Source organism: Saccopteryx bilineata, chromosome 2 (genome assembly GCF_036850765.1).
Source record: "Saccopteryx bilineata isolate mSacBil1 chromosome 2, mSacBil1_pri_phased_curated, whole genome shotgun sequence".
Taxonomy (NCBI): domain Eukaryota; kingdom Metazoa; phylum Chordata; class Mammalia; order Chiroptera; family Emballonuridae; genus Saccopteryx; species Saccopteryx bilineata.
The window spans coordinates 374,813,067-374,832,720 of NC_089491.1; the positions used below are offsets into that span (position 1 = coordinate 374,813,067).

At 48.2% G+C, this 19,654-nt stretch overlaps 1 protein-coding gene across 2 annotated transcripts; it reads right to left on the bottom strand.

The window, feature by feature from the left end:
- Positions 1-2,780: 2,780 nt before the first annotated feature.
- On the bottom strand, positions 2,781-15,666 carry GSDMA (gasdermin A). Of its 2 annotated transcripts, XM_066255459.1 has the most exons (12): positions 15,545-15,666; positions 13,904-14,122; positions 13,536-13,716; positions 9,882-10,047; positions 8,953-9,049; positions 8,388-8,435; positions 7,942-7,968; positions 7,229-7,249; positions 6,392-6,546; positions 5,813-5,927; positions 4,404-4,477; positions 2,781-3,908 (listed from the first exon to the last, which is right to left on the bottom strand). In XM_066255459.1, exons 2-12 carry the CDS (start codon positions 14,115-14,117, stop codon positions 3,666-3,668), a joined length of 1,341 nt encoding a protein of 446 aa, XP_066111556.1. In that variant the 5' UTR covers positions 14,118-14,122; positions 15,545-15,666; the 3' UTR covers positions 2,781-3,665. The 2 variants fall into 2 exon arrangements, with proteins under 2 accessions (XP_066111556.1, XP_066111557.1); XM_066255460.1 differs by lacking the exon at positions 7,942-7,968.
- Between the last annotated feature and the right edge of the window lie 3,988 nt (positions 15,667-19,654).

The following is a 19,654-nucleotide window of genomic DNA, read 5'->3' on the forward strand; positions in this document are numbered from 1 at the left end:
CGCCAGGCCCAGTGGGCCGATGGCCGAGTCAACAAAGGGAAAAGAAATCAACAGCCGAGGTGCTGGATGGGGGAGTGTCTTCGAGGAAGGCGGGGGAGGAGCGTGGGGCTTTTTTTAGAGTGCTTAAGTGCGTTGATTTTCTTTTATGTTCCTCCCGAGTGCACTTCTGAGCATGTCCACGAGAGGTCCCCTCAGGCTCCAATCTGAGTTACACCGGACTCGAAGAGCACCCCAACCAGCATGGAGTGGGCAGGGCCTGTGGGAGCGCAGGGCGTGATGACGTCACGAGTTGCCGGGAGGGTTTCTGCCCAAACTCGCTCAATTAGCCCCGCTGAGTAGCCTTCCAGATCCGCGGGGTTCGTCTACCAACGGCTGCTCAGTTCGTCCCGCGCGAGGGAAGAAAAGAAGCTGCAAAAGAGGGATGTGGAGCCAGGCTGTTGGACTTAAAATAACACCTAACTATGGGATTCAGCCTTCCTTTTCAGATTTTAGCTAGTGCTGAAAATAAGACATAAAAATCTTTGCAGCCTTGGAGTGTAGAGGTACAGTGCATTTGTGCACAATCACTCCAGTTTAATAAAGTTCAGGGGTCCACTCTATGTATGGCCCAGGGGTAGCGCACTGGGGGCGCTCTGGGCTGCTATGTATTGTGAGGCTGGAGGAAAGAGGCTGGAAGCCCCTATTGGTAGAGGCTTCAGGGAGTCCTTTGGGAGTCACTGTATGCATCCAGACAGACACTGTAGTGAAATAGGGACCTGGATAATATTGTGTATCTGAGCCTAACCAGGTGGTGGTGCAGTGGATAGAACATTGACTTGGGACTCTGAGGACCCAGGTTCGAAATCCCGAGGTCTCAGGCTTGAGTGAGGGATCATAGACATGACCCCAAGGGCGCTCACTGGCTTGAGCCCAAAGGTCACTGGTTTGAGCAAGGAGTCACTGGGTCAGCTGTAGCCCAGGCAAGGCACATATGAGATAACAATCAATGAACAACTAAAGTGCTGTAACTACAAAGTTGATGCTTCTCATCTCTCTCTCTTCCTCTCTCTCTCTCTCTCTCTCTCTAAAAAAAGAAAAAAATATGTATCTAAGGGGAGCCTGAGAATCCTCCAGGGGAAGGAAATTGGACCATAAATCCTGTCCACTTACTTTACTAAGGAATCTTCCAGTGATACTGCAGGAGGAGGATACATGTTCCAATTTCATAAGACAAAACAAAAATTCCCTCTTCTCTTAGAACTTTATCTCTTCCATAAATTAAAGTTCTGAGTTTTAGACCAGGTCAGACCCTACAAGACAATCTAGCTCTGTTTAAGTTTCTAGAGGACAGAGAATATGTTTTGATTATATTCTCCTTTATATTTATGTACATAGAGAAAATTCTTTGTACTGTTCTTTTCATACTATTGCACCAAATAGCTTCTCGCACTAAACAGCCACTTGGTAAGTTGAAAAATGTGTGCTCCAGTTTTAGCGAACATGCCTTGACCAATTTCTCCCTAACTATTCCCCTATGCCCTGGCCGGACAGCTCAATTGGTTGGAGTGTCATCCCAATGTGCAAGGTTGTGGGTTCAATCTGGGGTCAGGGCACATACAAGAATCAACAAATGGCCTGACCAGGTGGTGGTGCAATGGATAGAATGTCGACCTGCAACACTGAGGTCCCAGGTTTGAAACCCTGAGGTTGCCAGCTTGAGCATGGGATCGTCGACATGATCCCATGGTTTCTGGCTTGAGCCCAAAGGTCTCTGGCTTGAAGCCTAATGTCACTGGCTTGAGCCCAACATCACTGACTTGAGCAAGGGGTCACTGGCTCAGCTGGAGCCCCCCAGTCAAGGCACATATGAGAAAGCAATTAATGAACAACTAAAGTGCCGCAACATCAAGTTGATGCTTCTCATCTCTCTCTCTTCCTCTCTGTCTCTCTTGCTTTAAAAAAAAAAAAGAATCAATCAATGAATGCATAAATAAGTGGAACAACAGGTTGATGTCTCTATTTCTCTAATCAGTCAATAAATAAAATTTAAAAAATAACTACTCCCTTTCCACTTGGACTGGGGAATGGGTAACAGGACTTTTGAGTCATCACTGGAATAAACTCATTTAAGCCCCTTCATAATACCATATCTGTAACCAAGGTGGGCGAGAATGGTAAAGGAAGAAAACAGATGAGCTTTGTTGTTCATCTTTATGAAGTTACCCTTCTGGATAATTAGGGTGTTTGCTCACCTCTTTATTATGTTTACATCACAAGAGAAAAACAATCAAGTCAGCAGATAACTACTCAGAATTTCCTTGAGCAATACATTGAGGCCTTAGAAGATGTCCCAGAATGGGGGAGGATGGCTTAACACAAAGTCTTTGGCAGTTGGTCATGAATTCTTGGTGAGTGAGAGAACTAATCAAGGTAGTGGGTGGCTAAGAAGGGGAAGAGTCTGACTTCTGGGGCCAAAAACGTTGGAGAAACTATTATTCCCATAAAGCTATTTTAAAAGAGATTAGTGAAAGATGTTAAAACCCAGCTTTAGGCAGAGGAGGATGGTACAAACCTACCAGTTTTATGAGATTGCAGTATGCATATTAACAGGTCCATATGCCAAGCCTACCCATATCACTTCCTCCCACAAGTACCCTGAACTGTGAGCAGAAGAGAAAAAGGTGAAATCGGCAAATAATTGCACAATTCCTAATTAAAAGTTTGGGTCAGTCGTATTCTTGGGTATCTTTATTCATTTACATTTTTTAAAGACATATCTGTATTTTTTTATTCAATAAACTTGAAAGTTGTCTAACTCTTGTTTTGGACTTATACATTGTATCTCTAGGTCTTTGCCTGTTCCAGTCCCTCATCTCAAATCCAGAGGACTGCAAAGGCTCCTCTTTAAGGACAAGCTGCTTTGATGATCTCATTTTAGAATCCAGATTGCACACTTTATCCCCTAGCAGTTCTGTGTATTTTCCAGCTGGCCTGAGGGCAGCATAAGTATTCATGTACTTATGATCTATATGTAGTATGATAATATCTATTTTATTTTTTTAAGATTTTATTTACAGATTTTAGAGAGAGAAGAGGGAGAGAGAGAAAGGGATAGGGAGGAACAGGAAACATTCAACTCGTTGTTGCTTCCCGTACGTTCTTTGACCAGGCAAGCCGGTCTTGAACCAGTGACCTCAGCATTCCAGGTCGACACTTTATCTACTGTGCCACCACAGGTCAAGCGATAATGTCTATTTTATTTTCTGGCACAAGGTAAGAATTTTCTTATGATAGATTCTTTAAAAAAATACATCAAAAGACATTTCATGCAAAATGAAATATTTTCCATTAATTTCAGTAAAACTTAATTTTTGAAAGCATAAAAGGGAGAGAGATTGGGATAGGAAATTAATTTTGGTTTTGCTGAAATGGTTCATAATTTTAAAAGTTTGAGTGTTTCTGCTTTTGGAGGATTTAAGCATCAGCAGATGGGCTTAGCAGGTTGCAGAGCTGCAGGGGCAGGGGGAGATAGAGAGTTGGAGAAGTGGAAATTGGTTATTTGGTTGATCAGCTGAGATTTTCATCATCCTCAGCCTGGTGGCTCTGAAATGCCTCTGGATGTGAAGGACATAGCACAATGAGGTAGGGAAGGCAATGGGAAGCAGGGGGCAGATGGAAAAGGCAAGTTAGGAGGCGTTGGTCAGCAGCTGCAGGAGAGAGAGGCCAGCATAAAGGGCACAGAGGTGCGGGAGTGTATCTGGGTCCCACGTGTACTGGGGACCCGACCTCTGCACTTCCAGGCCACTCAGCCCCACTAGGGCCTCTGTGATGATCAGTTCCTCTTCCCCAAGGGAGGAGAGCAGGTCAGGTTGCAGGGGGAAAACTCCCTCTTTATCCTGTAGAAAATTCTGTTGCATTGTGCTCTCCACCTGGAAAGGAACCAAAATAGCATGAAAAGAACGAACTGGAAACCTCTCTTTCTTTCTCCTAAGTCATAAGAATCACGAAGATGGCTACCTTTCTCTTATTGTAACTCCTTTCATTACATTACAACTCCATCTGGACCTTTTAACAACCCTGTACAGGGGGCAGCACCTTTATTTTTAGTCTCGTTTTACAGAGGAATGAATTGAGACTCGGAGACATTAAAAGATGTGCTCACATAACTTGGCTAAGATTAAGCAAAACCATAGTTTTCTGTCTCTTCTCCCAATATTAGGTTAAGAAATCCAGGTAGTCATCCAGAAATGTACTTTTCTACCTCTAGTTGTACAATAACATGGAGAGAAATAAGAAGTGGGCGTGAGCTCCTGGGATAAGACAGAAGCCTTCTAGGATGGTTCTGCCATGAGTCTAAATTTGTATCCTTTGCTTCTAGTTATCTCCCTCCCAAACTCTCCCGGGTATCTGCTGGTTTTTCTCACCAGCTTTAGTTGCACAGGGAGGATCTTTTTCTCCACGGATTTTACCAGCAGCTTCTGTTGGGCTTCACTTAACTCTGGAGAAAAAAGCAGAGAGAGAGAAATGTGTGTTTTTGGTGCAAAGGGGACTGCAGACTTTAAATCGGTATACTTCCAGACTTTCAGCATCAACTAATTCACACATTCATTCATTCATGCATGGTTGAATGCCTGCTCTATGCCCGGCCCCTTCGCTGGGTATGTTAGTGTGTCCGTAAAGTCACGGTGCACTTTTGACCGGTCACAGGAAAGCAACAAAAGATGATAGAAATGTGAAATCTGCACCAAATAAAAGGAAAACCCTCCCAGTTTCTGTAGGATGATGTGGCAGCATGTGCACATGCGCAGATGATGACGTAACACCGTGTATACAGCGGAGCAGCCCACAGCCATGCCAGTTGAGATGTGGATGGTACAGAGGAAAGAGGAAAGTTCAGTGTGTTCTGTGGCTCACTAAATTCGAATCCGTGACCAAAGTGCAACGTGAATTTCGGCGCGTTTATAACGAAGCGCCACCACATAGGAATAACATTAGTGAGATAAGCAGTTGAAGGAAACCGGCAGTTTGGTGGAGAAATTCCGTTCTGGTAGGCCATCAGTCAGTGACGAGTCTGTAGAGGCTATACAGGATAGCTACCTAAGGAGCCCTAAAAAATCTGTGCGTGAGCCCACATCGAACTGCACTGAATAGGTATGAAACTGGGAGAGTTTTCCTTTTATTTGATGCAGATTTCACATTTCTATCGTCTTTTGTTCTTTCCTGTGACCGGTCAAAAGTGCACCATGACTTTACGGACACATTGTATACTCCCTTCACTCAAGGAACTTGCAGTCTTGAGAAAACAAACGAACGTGCAGATACAATGTACAGTATTAAGGAAGTTATAGCTGAGGGGTCTACTTTGGTCTTGGCATTTGAGAGCAGACTTCTTAACAGAACAAACATCTCAGCTTATACCAGAAGGACGAGAGAGCTCTTCTAAGTGGGGGAATGTTTCATGTAGAGCGAAGAAGAGAATTCCGGGGTAAGGGCAGATGTTATCCTCTCAAATGAAAGCTAACACATATTGATAAAAAAAAGTGATGAGCTTAGCTATATGTAGAAGTTTTCAATAAAAGGCTGATAAAACCAGGGTTATCCCAACCTCTTTTAGCAAGACCAGGCCATCTTCTCAGACTATCAAGGTGACCAAGTGAATCCTTAGGGATGAGACCAGTTTTTTAAAAATATAAAGTATTGAACTGTGGTATAATTTGCCTGGCATTCATTCATTTACCCATGCGTTCATTCATTCAAACATTTGGGAATTCATTCAGTGATTCATTTCTGCCACTGAAAGGGTGTATAAATGAAGACCTTACTCCTTACTTACCTGTTAGAGCTCCGAGGAAATAGAGGATGGCACCCATAACCTCCTTTGATAGTGAGACGTCTTTTGGGAGTGCCTCCAGCGCCACTTCATGTCCTTTGTCTAGAGCCCCTTCAAGCTGTGGGGGGAAAGGTAGGTAACTTAACACGAGTAAGGGGCCCAGCACGGTGTCTGTAACATAGTCCCGTAACATGTGTTAACTTTATCCCATTTCCTTATTTCTTTATCAAGGTATCAAGTTTTGAAGGTACTGGACTCCTGCATTCCTTGGCTCCTGAGCCTTGTGCTCTGGGAAGGAAAGTTCCCCTTCTAAGAGCAGGCCCGTTGGCCTGCTGTTTCTCTCTGTCCATCAGGAAGGAGCACGTGCCTGGGGGGAATCTGCACTGTCTGCCTTTCTCCTGAGGGCCAAGGGAGCAGCGATGGGCTGGTAGCTTGGGGAAGGGGGCACTTGGCCAGCCTTGGAGAAGGCAACCACCATTGAGTCCCCTGGCCACTGGCCATCTTCTGCCAGCGCCAGAGCCCTCACATACAATCAGAAACTTCTTTCTGCCACGCCTCCCCCTGCCTCCACTGGCACCTCACCGTGAGCTCCAGGTCTTCTAGCTCCTTTTTCTTCCCTAGGAGTTTGTTGAGGGAGGTAAGCAGGGAGCTTTGTCCCGTGGGGCTCAGCTTCTCTACTTCTTGAGTCTCTCGTTGAATCTCTTCTTTTAGTGTCCTGAAGTCCTTGTGTGCCTCCCCTGTGGGGACAGTAAAGTGGCAAACAAACTGCCCTCGAGTGGGCACCCCCGACCCCCATTCAGGCCACACTCTCCCTGCAGGCTCCTTTGCTTGGCCCTTGGCACGTCCCCGTAGGTCCCTGCGCTCTGCTCCCGGCTTGAGCCTGGTCTCCTCTTTCTTGACCAAAGAATGCAATTATGAAGTTACCCAACAGCCCCAGGTGTGTGTGTGGGGGTGCGTTAGGGATGAGGTGGGGGGCCAGGACCCATATCCCCATCCAAACCAGCAGTTCATTCTCCCTGAGCTCCCAGGCCCCATCGTGGGTCAGCAGACAGTTGACTTCCCTTTCTTTCAGACTGGCTAAAAGTCAAGAAGGAAGGTCTATTTCCCCTTCTCCTGGGTTTGTTGACACAGAAGAATGACTGTGGAGACTGAGTGAAGGCCAGGGTGGGACTGCTGCAGAGATCCATGGGCATTATGCAGGGATGTGCCTGGATGGGGAATGGCTGGAAACTTGGCCTGACCCTCTAGGTGCCTGGCATGCTAGGAACACATCCAGCCAGCTTTGGAGAGATTGGCTTCCTGGCAGTGGCGCTAATGCCCGGGAGCTGGGACGCAGCACCTGTCTTCCCCTCCCTCCATCCCAATGCTTCTCCCACTGTTTTCATGCCAGTCTTGGGTAGAACTCACAAAATTCCTTACCAGCATCAGCTGCCTGGATGACTGAGGGGGGAAAAAGAAAACAATGATAAGAATGTAATCCTCCCATAAAATAGCCATACCCAGGTGATGAGACATTAATGGGATTTAGGATACCCAGTTAGCTTAAGGATACTCTTGCCGCACTCATGGGAGGCATGAATGGGTCAGGAGAAAAGCTAATGCAGGCCTGGCCTGTGGTGGCGCAGTGGGTAAAGCGTTGACCTGGAACACTGAGGTCTCTAGTTCATAACCCTGCATTTGCCTGGTCAAGGCACATATGGGAGTTGATGCTTCCTGCTCTTCCCCTCTTTCCATCTCTCTCTCTCCTCTCTCTAAAATGAATAAATAAAAAAATTAAAAAAAGTAGAAAGCTAATGCAATGGGAAAAAGGGCACCTGGTTGAATTGTCAACATTGACTCATCGGCTCCTGCCCGAGGTGCTGGGAGGTGCAGGTGTGCATGTAACAGGTTATAGCTACTCAGGCTCTCTAGGACAGAGGGCATCAGACAACCTGGGTATCTTTGGGCATCTTGTCCAGAGACTTCCCTTTCCACTGCTTTCCCCTAAGCTATTGGGATTTCTGTCAAGTTTCAGGGACAACCGTTTGCAGAGACCTGCTCAGCCATGTTCCCTGTCAGAGCCACAAAGAAGGGAAGAAAAGCACAAGTGCTAAAGTTCTGAGCCAAAGAAGTTACAGTGAAGTGACACTTACGGAAAAAATTCTCCTCTTCTGGCCTTTCTGAAGACAGAAACAATGCAGACGTGTCAGCGTCAAACCTATTTGTGTCTTTTTATCTAGAACTCTTGTCAAGGCAGCTTTATCGGTTGTCATCATAAAAACCAGTGGAGGCTAGGTTAACTCATCTGCTCCCAGAAGTTGGGAACACACACTGTCTCCAAGTCCTATTTCTGCTTCCAGTTGTGTCTTTCAGTCTGTCTTTCTGTTTCTCTGTCTCTCTCGGGTGGTATTTATATGCCTCTTTCTGTCTTTCCTAAAGTTGAGTATAGATATCTCTAGGGACTTGGAAAACAAAACCAGGGCTCCTTGAGGGGTGGGGGTTAATGGTATGTATGTGCTGGTAGAGGGCACAGGACTTTAGCAGATGATGTCAGGGGTGGGGCAGAAGGTGTGGGGAGCGAGGAAGCAATCTTACTTACCTCCGGGAGGGAAGGTCTGCATGTTATCATTGTAGATGTGGGGGATTTCTGTAAGGAGCGAGAGAGGGGAGAGCAGGACCCTTAGCCAGCGGCCCCACCTTTCCTTCTCTAATCTCACATCTGTGGGCTCTGTGAGGGCTGGGACCCTGCCCTCAAGTGCCTCACTGCATCTTTTGCTCTTCCTCTATCGCTGGCAGTAATCCCTTTTCCCCTCTGTAAATCCTTTCCTAGAATAACATTATTTTCTCCTTTGCATTCAAGTACTGGTGTCTGTGTCTGTTTCTTCCATTGGCCACAGACGTCTTGAAGCAGGGGCTGAGATTGTTCTCTGTGCCCCCTGCCGCCAGCTAACACGGTGCCTAGCACACAGAAGATGCTCAGAACCAGGACTCTCTCCAGTCTCTCTCCAGAGCAGCCCCTGCTGCTCTGTTCCCTGCAGTTGGACCACAATGCAACACACTCCCCCACCGATTCCCTGGCATTGATACAAGAGGGGACCAGGACGCCTTAGTATTGGCGTGGGTAGTTTTCGTCTTGAGGGGAGAACATGCTGGTGTCTGCTCACCCCACTCATCTTCGCCTTTGACTATCAGCTGTCTCACTCGAAAGGCCAGGATGCAGCCCTTGGGGATGGTTACAGCCTCCTTGTGGTTTATGGATCCCTAGGATTAGACAGTGAGGATCTGTGAATTTGCAGAGGTCATCAGTATGAGACATTGGAAGTGGGGGCTGAGGGTACAAGCGAAGGGCCAGGCCTGAGAGCCCTTGGGGGAGACATGAAGTTGGGACACCCTTCACTGGTGTCCCTGATTGCTTTTCTACCTGGTCCAGACTTTATGGAGTGAACTTCAAAGCTTTTCTACTCAATGTCTGCTGATCATCCCTCTCACGATCTGTATCTCTCCTCCTGGTTCAGACACATGAAGGAACTGGGCAGACCTGCTCCATCACCTGCCTGTGCATCCCTGTCCTGCCCTAGAGCTTCCATGCAGGCCCTGGTTCCTTCTTCCTCTTTGCCATCTGTCCCATGCTACCTCCTTCAGGAAGCCTTCCATGACTAATCCTTCTCCTAGTTCCAACTCACCCCTTAAATATTTATACAAACTACATAGAGGTATGTAGAGCATTATTTATTTACAGTGAATTTTCCAAGCTTGTGTTCTCTGGGTTTTAGCCTGTGTGTCCCCTCCTGAGACTGAGAGCTTCCTGAGAACAAGGAGGTCTCTCTTATAGATTGGGAGCTGCGTGAAGGAAAACCCATGACTATGAGTTTCCCCTTCTCTGATAGTTCCCTGTGGCATATGACACAGGGATCTGGCACACTGGGCATCAATGACCAGAGACAGATTTGTGCTGGTCAGCAGCAGGGGAATGGGTCTTGAAGAGCAAGGAGGAATGGGTCCTTTATAGTACAGGTGGGCACTGACGGGGCAAAGCTGATGTAGCCTCTCAGGAAAGGCTGAACGTACGCGTGTGCTCGTGTTTGCACCAAACCTGTAGCCCCAGCGGGGCGAAGAACGGGAGGGAGAAGAAGCCCTCTGCCTTGCCGGCTCTCTCCAGAGTGACCTCCTGCACGGTCTCCACCACCTCCATCACCACGTACAGGTTCTCTCCTCGGTCTCGCATCTCCTTCAGGAACGGGTGCTCCGCCGCCAGCTTCCTGCGCCGGGAGAAACAGAAGGCACCGTCCAGAGCTCTCCCCGCCTGGGCCCTGGCCTTCCCTTTTCTCCTGTCACTCCCAGGAGCTAGACATGGGGGTGTCAGGGAAAGAGTGAGACCCTGGGGGAAAGGTCGGGGTTGAAACCCAGGGTTCCTCTGAGCCTCAGTGGCCTCCTCTATAAAATGGAGATAATGACACCTACCCCCAGGGTGTTGAGAGACACAGGGCAGTCATCTGGCCCAGTGCCTGGCCCAGAACGGGGCCTCGTGGTTGCTTCTTTCTCTCTTTTCTCTCAGCCCTGGGTGGGTTCCCTTCTCCTTCTTCCCTGTTCTAGGTCTGCTCAACTCTTCTGGGGTCCTTTGTCTCCATCTCTTCCCCTCTCTTTTGCTATTAACACCAGTTTCCCTCTCCAGCTGCTCACATGTCCTTTGATCTTGCTACTCCCTCAAACTACCAGTTTTGTCCCTTCCCTTCATTGGCAAATATGTCAAAAGATATGCCTATACTCACTGTCTTTGCTTCCTTACTGCCTCCTTCGAATTTCTTTGTAATTTGGTTTCTATTTCCACTCCTCAACCAAACTGATAATGATCTCCTATTCACCAAACTCAAAGACCTTTCCCAAATCTGTGCAACACTGGACCTGGCTGTCCAAACCCTTGGTGAGATGCTGCCTCTGACTTCCAGTCACCCTGGGCTGCCCTGGTTCTGCTCCTGTCTTTTTTTTTTTTTTACAGGGACAGAAAGAGAGTCAGTGAGAGGGATAGATAGGGACAGACAGACAGGAACGGAGAGAGATGAGAAGCATCAATCATAAGTTTTTCATTGCAAGACCTTAGTTGTTCATTGATTGCTTTCTCATATGTGCCTTGACCGTGGGCCTTCAGCAGACCAAGTAACCCCTTGCTCTAGCCAGAGACCTTGGGTGCAAGCTGGTGAGCTTTGCTCAAACCAGATGAGCCCGCACTCAAGCTGGCGACCTCGGGGTCTTGAACCTGGGTCCTCCGCATCCCAGTCCGACGCTCTATCCACTGTGCCACTGCTGGTCAGGCTCTGACCCTGTCTTTATGGCTTCTAAATCCTATCCTGTTTGCATCTCGTTTTCTAGTTTCTTTGCTTCCCTAAAATTTTACGTTTTCTCAGATTCTGTTCTCAGTTCTCTGCTGTCTGAACTCCTTTCAACATCTTCCTTCCATTCTTATAGTTCTAATTCTTGTGTTGCTGACCACCACATATATATCTATCCCTTGACTTCTCTCCTGAACACTAGAGCTTCATTTCCAAATACCTTTACAATTTTTAAAAATTGAGATCTCATTGACATATCACATTGTACTAGTTTTAGGTGTACACATGATGATTCGATACAGGTGTATAGTGAGAACTGATGACCACAGTGAGTTTAGTTAACATCCATCCCCACACATAGTTAGAAAATTTTTTTTTCTTGCGATGAGAACTTTTAACATCTACTCTCTTAACCGCTTTCAAATATACAATGTGGTTAACTGTAGTTCCTCCGAATACCTACTGAACACTCAAGAAAGACAAAACATCCAAAAGGAACTCAAAATCTTTTTCTCCTAATACACTTCTAAACTCTGTCTTCCTGCTTTTATTAATGTCATCACTTGGGTCAAATATCAGTCATCTCAGTTTTTATTTTTATATATTTAATTTATTTATTTTAATAAAAATTATATATGTAGAAAGTACACAACATGTTTTGATTAGATATACATAGAGAAATGATTACCATAGTCAAGGTAATTAACATAGCCACCTCACAGTTCCCATTTTTGGGTGTGTGGTGAGAGCACCTGAAATCTACTCTTAGCAAATTCCCAGCACACAATCGAGAACGATGAACTGTAGTCCTCACACTGTACACTCGGCCTCTATCAGAGTCACCTCTGACAAAACCCACTCGCTCCCCTTCCCCCGCGGTCAGATGCCAAGTCCAGCCCCGTTTGCTGCCTCAAAGGCTTCATCCACTCCTCCTTCACTGTTTTCACTGCTTTTCCCAGCTCAGTCCTCAGTTTATATCTTTGATGGACAGTGGGACAGTGTCTTGCCTGGTTTGCCTGCTTCAAATCCCTTGTCCCTTGTCCTCTAACTGACACACTTCCTCCATTTGGCCAGGCTAATCACGACATACACCAAATCATTGTCAGGGTCCCTCTGGTGCCTACAGAATAGTTGCAGCTCCTTGAGCTGGGTCTCCCGTGATCTGGGCCCTCCCCACATCTCCCACTGTTCCTCTCATACCTCTTCTGCTCCTGCCAAACCAGCTATTCATGGTCCCTATAGGTTTTGAGATTCACTTACACTTAGTAATGCCCTGTTCCCAGCCTTGGATGTTCAATTTCTACTCATCTCTCAAGGCCTAGATCACGGGCTACGTCCTCTGTGAAGTCTGTCTTCATTCCCCAGCCAGAAGTGCCTGTGACCTGCCACAAAACTCAGACAAACTCCTCCTATGGCACTCACCACTTCTTGCCTTGGATTCTAGTTACTGTTGTATATTTTTCTCACACTCCTAGATGTCAAGGTTCTTGGATCTAGAGGTCCTAGTGCACCCCAGCACTTAGAAGGATGCTTTGCACTCAGTGAAGCTATGTAAATTTAAAAAAAAATTTTTTTTTAAATTCATTTTTAGAGATGAGAGAGAGAGAGGGAGAGAGAGAGAGACAGAGAGGAGAGAGAGACAGAGAGAGAGAAGGGGGGAGGAGTTGGAAGCATCAACGCCCATATGTGCCTTGACCAGGCAGGCCCAGGGTTTTGAACCGGCAACCTCAGCATTTTCAGGTCGACACTTTATCCACTGCGCCACCACAGGTCAGGCGAAGCTATGTAAATTTTACTGGATGACTTCCCAAGCAGCCCAGTCCTTTTTTTCTTGCCTGCCCAGACTCCTCCTGCTTCTTTCAACCACTACTTAACTACTTAAAAGTCAGCTCCCCGGTCAACCCAAACATTGAGGTGCCCAGCATCAGCCCGGCACCTGCCACACCCCGTGTGCTGCTGGGGAAGCGTTCCCCACGGCCGCCTGGTGTGTGTATGGGGCCAGGCTTGAAGCTTTATTTATGGGAACAGAGGCTGTGCCCAAGCTGCAGACAGGAGCAGTGGGGACCCTTTTCCTTCACAGTGTATCTTATAGAGCCTTAGGGTAGGAAGGAACCCTCAAACTCCATCACTTTTCAGGAAACAAAACCAAAGTCACGAGAAGAGAAGTGACTTTTTCAAGGTCACACAGCAAGTTCATGTGAACAAACTCATCCTCCTATTTGTGTGATAGGTGGGGAGGTGGTACCGGAAGTACTGGAAGGACAGGGGAGTGGTTAGGAAATGGCCTGGAGGCACCCATAGGCCAGAAGTGCCATCTTCAAGATCTGCCCTGTGGTGACCTCTAACTCTGGGCATAAGGCACCCTTTCCACGTACCACGCTCCCCCATCTTGGTAGTCCCCTAGCCCTGCCAACTCTCACCTCTCCTGGTGCAGGGTTTCCAGGGCCTTGGGCGCCACACTCAGTGTCTGGACCTCCAGGGTGCTGTTCCGAGACAGCCCTGCGGTCCCCGTCACCTTGACTGTTTTTGGCACATCCACCTGCCCCTCTACTCGAGCATCCAGCATATTCTTAAAGGCAAAGCTCCCAGAGTCTGTTGGATCTGCAGGAGGGAGAAGATGAAAGGGGCTGGACTGAGAGGCTTCCGTCTGTCTTCCCCCACCTCCCGTGAGAACTCTGGGTTAGAGGTGACACCTAGCCGCATCTGGACAGAGGGAGCTTCAGGGTCCTCCTCGTAGGCTGACGCCTAGGCCCCGTCCCTTCATACCTAAACCCACGGCCGAGCTGACCTGAAGGTGACCTGCCGGGTTCCAGCACATCCAGGAGGGTGTAGTCAGTGCGCACGTAGCGGGCGCCCCAGAAGAGCGTGCTCTTCCTCTTCCTCAGCACCAGGCAGAAGGGGTGGAAGCGCTTGAAGTCTATGAGGCTGTCAAGGGGTGTCAGGTCCCCTCGAGGGTTTAGCTGTCTGGTCAGGGCCCGGGTGACATTTTCAAACATGGTCATTTTCTCTGGGGGTGGGGGTGGAGAGACAGGATAGCAGCAAGTTGAGAGGCTGAGACTCGGTTAAGGCCCTGCAGACAGAGATCACCCTGAGGATGCCTGGCTCCATGGAATGTCTGAGTTGAAAGGGACCAAAAGGTTCTTCGTTTTATGATGAGGAAATGAGGCCTCAAGAGCTGAGACAACTTGTCCCAAGCCACAAATCGGGCTGGAGAATCCAGCCTTGCCCTTTCTTCATCAGGTGTCCTTTTCTCACTCCGCACACATGTGGTTCATGGGCTCAGAACCTGGCCAGAGCGTCTCATTAGCTATAGAAGTAATGCTCCTCTCACATCGCTGTCCTACCTCATCTTGTCAGAGAATGTGACAGCCAGGACCCGGGGTGCCAGGGGAGGGAGCCGCCACCACTGGTGCTGAGGGCCTGGGGAGGCAGTTGGCAGTTGCCCTGTTTTTTGGGTTGTGGTCACTTCCCTGCCCCCTTACTTCCCTCGTGCTCTCCTCTGTGCCCTCCTCTGGGCTCCTGGGTGTGGGCGGACCCACTGCCCTCCAAGTCCTGCCCAGGAGACCCAGACATTTCACCGCTCTTTGCCGTTGGGCCCCCTCTGTTTACAGTACCTCCTTTCCATTCTAAAAATCCCTATTCATCCTTTAAGACTCAATTCGGGCCGCCTCCTCTATGATCAGGCAGCTAGTGACTCTGCCCCGTGTCTCCAAAACAGGTGTCCTTCTGAAACACCTGCAACCTCATGTTGTTATGATCTATTCACCTGACTCTCTCACCTATTCTGCTGTGACTTCTCAGAGGGAAGGAAATGGCTCTTAGTCATCTCTGTACCATCAGCACTGGGCACAGTGCCTACGCAGACTTGGAGCCTGGCAAATGTGTGTGGAAGGAATGAATGAACAAACAAATGAATGTGGCCCTGGGAGATATATGCCGAGGTGAGAGGCCCGGAGAATGTGGGGCCTGCAAGAGTCTGAGGTTCACACTCTTGGATCTCTGTCTTTGAGGTTCAAGTCCAGGAGCTCCGGCTGGGTGGCCAGCTGGCAAAGCCAGATTATCCCCGTGGGTGGAAGAGGCCTGGAACTGCCTCACCTACCTTGTAGGCACCTCAGAGACTCGGGAAAGCAGGAGGCACACGCGCAGAAGTATGGGGCCATTCTGCCAGCTTCCCGAGTTCTCCTCATTCTTTGAAGGGCCAGGTTGGGACAGGACAACCATCTGGGGCCAGCCAGATTCACTGGCAGGGGCGTGAACGACTGCAGTCTCCTCACCAGAGAGGTGCTTGCAGGGCCACTGCTCCCTTCGCTCCCCAAGGCCAATCAGAACACCTATTCTATTGGGCTCTCAGAGACTCCTAGGCCCTTCTTGACCCACTTGTGTTCTTGTTCATCTAAAGAACACCCCCTGCCTTCTCCACTTCTCTTACCAGGGAATGGAGTTGGGTCTTGTCTGGCAGCTGGATCTGGGTGAGGAGCAGGGCTCACTTGGTCTGTAGGCTGAGACAGTGACTGTCCTTCACCAGGACAGGCTGATGCTTTATGCTTTATGCCTCTGTGAGGCAAGGATGTAGGTAGGCTTGCAGGGACCCCGCCTGCTCCAGTGACCCCGCCCCTCTCCCACTCCACTTCCGGGAGAACAGCATCAACCTGTTCCATGTGTGCCCTGCCCCAGGCCTTGGGCCCTGGCCTTCTGAGGGCTGAGGGGGTGGGGAGGAGCCAAGCAGGTGCCAGCGTGGGTTGGGGGAGCCAAGCCAAGAGAGAGATGGCAACTGAAGGTTAGCTCGCTGGGCTGGGAGGAAAGAAACCAACACATGTTCAGGAGAGAGGCAGTGGAAGTTGGTGTGTGTGTGTGAGAGAGAGAGAGAGGGAGAGGGAGAGAAAGAGAGAGAAATGAGGGAGGGCATCTCTGTTCTATTGTCATCATGGTCATCAGGCAGCACCTAGGATTCATGATGGGGCCTTGGGAGTGTGATACGGGGTTAAGAAATCCTGCATGTTTGCAGATTTCAGTATAAAGCAGAGCAGCTAAAAAGTTGCCCTCCATCTTTCTGCTAGACAGCCTGCATATTAATACCTCGCTCCATTTGTTTTTGTTACATACATATATCTGTGGAACTACTAGAAGCGTCTGTCTGTGTAGTCCGAGATGGCTTTCTGTTGTGTTCCGCAACTCTTCTCCTCATGGAATACTGTACACACACACACACACACACACACACACACACACGTAGAGGGATACAGAGTTAGTGGAAAACCCAAAATGCATGTATGCCCTGGGAATTTATTTTATTATTATTTTTTAAAATTTTATTTATTCATTTTTAGAGAAGAGAGAGAGAAGAAGAGAGAGAGAGAGGAGAGAGAGACAGGGGGGAGGAGCTGGAAGCATTAACTCCCATATGTGCCTTGACCAGGCAAGCCCAGGGTTTCAAACCAGCGACCTCAGCATTTCCAGGTCAATGCTTTGTCCACTGCGCCACCGCAGGTCAGGCCTTGCCATGGGAATTTAGACATCATAGATTACTCAAGTGTTGCTCTTACCTTAGTCCCTCCATGGGAGGAATTTTAAAGGGGACTTAACACACATGGTGAGGTCTCTAGATGATGATGCAAATCATTTACAAGCCAGGTTCCTATAGTGTTGGGCTATGTGTTCATGTATGTTTGCACGTGTAATCTGGATACAACTGAGCATTCATGATCTCACCTGGAGACCCTCCTCAATATCCCTCATCAAAAATGAAATGCTGGCCTGACCTGTGGTGGCACAGTGGATCAAGTGTCAACCTAGAACGCTGAGGTCGCCGGTTTGAAACCCTGGCTTGCCTGGTCAAGGCACATATAGGAGTTGATGATTTCTGCTGTAACCCACTGGGTTAACCTGTCTTTTGTAACTTCCCACCTCCATAGTCTCAGGGAAACTTCAGAGAATCCCTTTTACGGTCCAGAGGCTCCTTCTCTTTAGAGTCCTGGTTTATGTTCCTGGGAGCCTGGGACACATTTTAAATTTCATTAGAAGAGATTTAAGTTTAACTAATGTGCAAGAACTTTTTAGGTTCGTTAAAAGTGACTTACTGAAACAGGAGATTTGGTGGTGCATGGTGCTGATGCAGGTGTCAGGCTTTGCTCCCTATCTCCCTCTGGTGGTCAATCAGGGGAGGTAATAGGTCTTAAACACCCCTGAGGTGTGTGCTTCAAGCTTGTGATTTGTGTATAGTCGCTAGGAGATGCAGACGGATCCTGGAAGGGAATTGACTTAGGGGAGGAAGTCCCATCCACTTGTTCTCTGAGAACCTGATTGTCTCTCTGTCTCACAAAATGCTCTGCAGACACCGCAGACAGACACAGATAGTGGGACAGGACATTATTTCCTTACTCATTTTCCTTTTTATTATTGTTGACTTTTCTCCTCAACAAGGGGCCAAAGAGGGAAGCGAGAAGGATAGTTTACCAGAGTTCAGAAGGGTGAATGGCACCAATCCTGACAAGAACAGGAAGACGAGGGCAGTTACGGAGAAGAAGTTTCAGAAACGTGCCTGTAGGATATGGAGCCCACTTGTAGGACGTGGGATGGCCAGAGTTTTTGGAAGAAGTTACTCCTTACAGACATATTTCTAGGCATTCTCTGAGTAAAAAGAGATGAAATAGCGAGGGAGGGAAACAGGCTGGAAAGGAGGCATGACTGTCTGGAGGAGGGGCAGGAAGAACATTCCCCAAGGTATTTGAATTTTATATCTCCCAGGGGAGGTTGGAAGTTTTAGGGTGCAGACGGCATATTGTGAGTTCTACCTCCATAAATGAACTATACTTCTTTTCTGAGCAGAGTAAACCCTCCAGAATCCTTTCTTATCTCCTAAAAAACTTAGATATTTCTCCATAAATGCCCAAATTAGCTTTGGCGCCTATGATGTCTCCAAAGTCCTTGCTGAGCAGACACCACTGTTCAGTGTCTCGTGACACTCACTCAACTCGAAGTTGTGCTGAAGAACTGAAGTGCTGAATGTACTTGTTCAGCTCGGAGCAGGTCAAACTCAGCGTCAAACTTCCAGGTGTCAGCCCCCAGCCCGCCACTGACAATCCCCCTACCCATCAGGCTGAAGACGCAGCTGGAGGAGGTGTTAGAGCTCCTGTCCACTTCACGGCTTTGCTCCTCAGCTGTGATTGCTAGGCCCTTCTGATAAGACAAAGCCCCCAGATCCTCGTTAAAGAGATGGAGCCTTTGAAGTTCTGCCTCCTAAAGTACTTGGAGCTGAAGTGCCTCTCCATTCTACCATCTCTCCCAGGCCCAAGCCAGGCCCCACTCTGCTTTCTGTAGCCCTGGTTAGGGATAGCTAGTGCTGTTGCCTAGCACCCGAAGGAAGGAAAGGGTGGCATAGAGGGTACAGACTAATCGCAAGGCATTGGGCACCCACATATAAAGGGGTTCATCCAGTGGTGAGATTAAAATAATTTAACAACCGGTTCTCTGCCCTAATGACTGTTTTAAGTATAAAAAATATATACTGAAAGGTAGTTAATTATTTATACCTAAATAAATATTATGTTATTATTATACTTAAATAACAATAAAAGAGGTATACAATACTAGATAAGAGTTTTAAAATATGAATGAAAAAATATTAAATAATACCTGACAAAAAACAATAAAACTGTTATTTAAGATATTTCCATATTACTTCTTTTTTTTTTTTGGTATTTTTCTGAAGTGAGAAGCAGGGAGACAAAGAGACAGATTCCCTCATGTGCCTAACCAGGATCCACACAGCAAGGCCACAAGGGGGCGATACTCTGCCCATCTGGGGCAATGTTCCATTGCAACCAGAGCCAATCTAGAGCCTAAGGATGGGGGCCATGGAGCCATCCTCAGTGCCGGGGTCAACTTTGCTCCAATGGAGCCTTGGCTGCGGGAGGGGAAGAGAGAGATAGAGAGAAAGGAGAGGGGGAAGGGTAGAGAAACAGATGGGCACTTCTCCTGTGTGCCCTGGCTGGGAATGAAATCTGGAACTTCCACACGCTGGGCCGACACTCTACCACTGAGCCAACCGGCCAGGGCTTTCTATACTTCTTTTTTTTTTTTTTTTGTATTTTTCTGAAGCTGGAAACGGGGAGAGACAGTCAGACAGACTCCCGCATGCGCCCGACCGGGATCCACCCGGCACGCCCACCAGGGGCAACGCTCTGCCCACCAGGGGGCGATGCTCTGCCCCTTCAGGGCGTCGCTCTGCCGCGACCAGAGCCACTCTAGCGCCTGGGGCCGAGGCCAAGGAGCCATCCTCAGCGCCCGGGCCATTTTTGCTCCAATGGAGCCTTGGCTGCGGGAGGGGAAGAGAGAGACAGAGAGGAAGGAGGGGGTGGGGGTGGAAAAGCAAATGGGCGCTTCTCCTATGTGCCCTGGCCGGGAATCGAACCCGGGTCCCCCGCATGCCAGGCCGATGCTCTACCGCTGAGCCAACCGGCCAGGGCCTCTATATTACTTCTTGATTGGCATCCTCACTTGCAATTTTTTTCACCTATGGATGAAATGAACATTACGACAG

Bases quoted from the DNA above. Each gene is read 5' to 3' on its own strand.
- GSDMA (XM_066255459.1), bottom strand. From the start codon at position 14,117: ATGACCATGTTTGAAAATGTCACCCGGGCCCTGACCAGACAGCTAAAC. The intron at 7,969-8,387 runs GTAAGTAAGATT...TTCTGTCTTCAG, and splicing joins GCAGACCTTCCCTCCCGGAG to AAAGGCCAGAAGAGGAGAAT. The intron at 3,909-4,403 runs GTGAGAAAAACC...GTTCCTTTCCAG, and splicing joins TCCCTGTGCAACTAAAGCTG to GTGGAGAGCACAATGCAACA.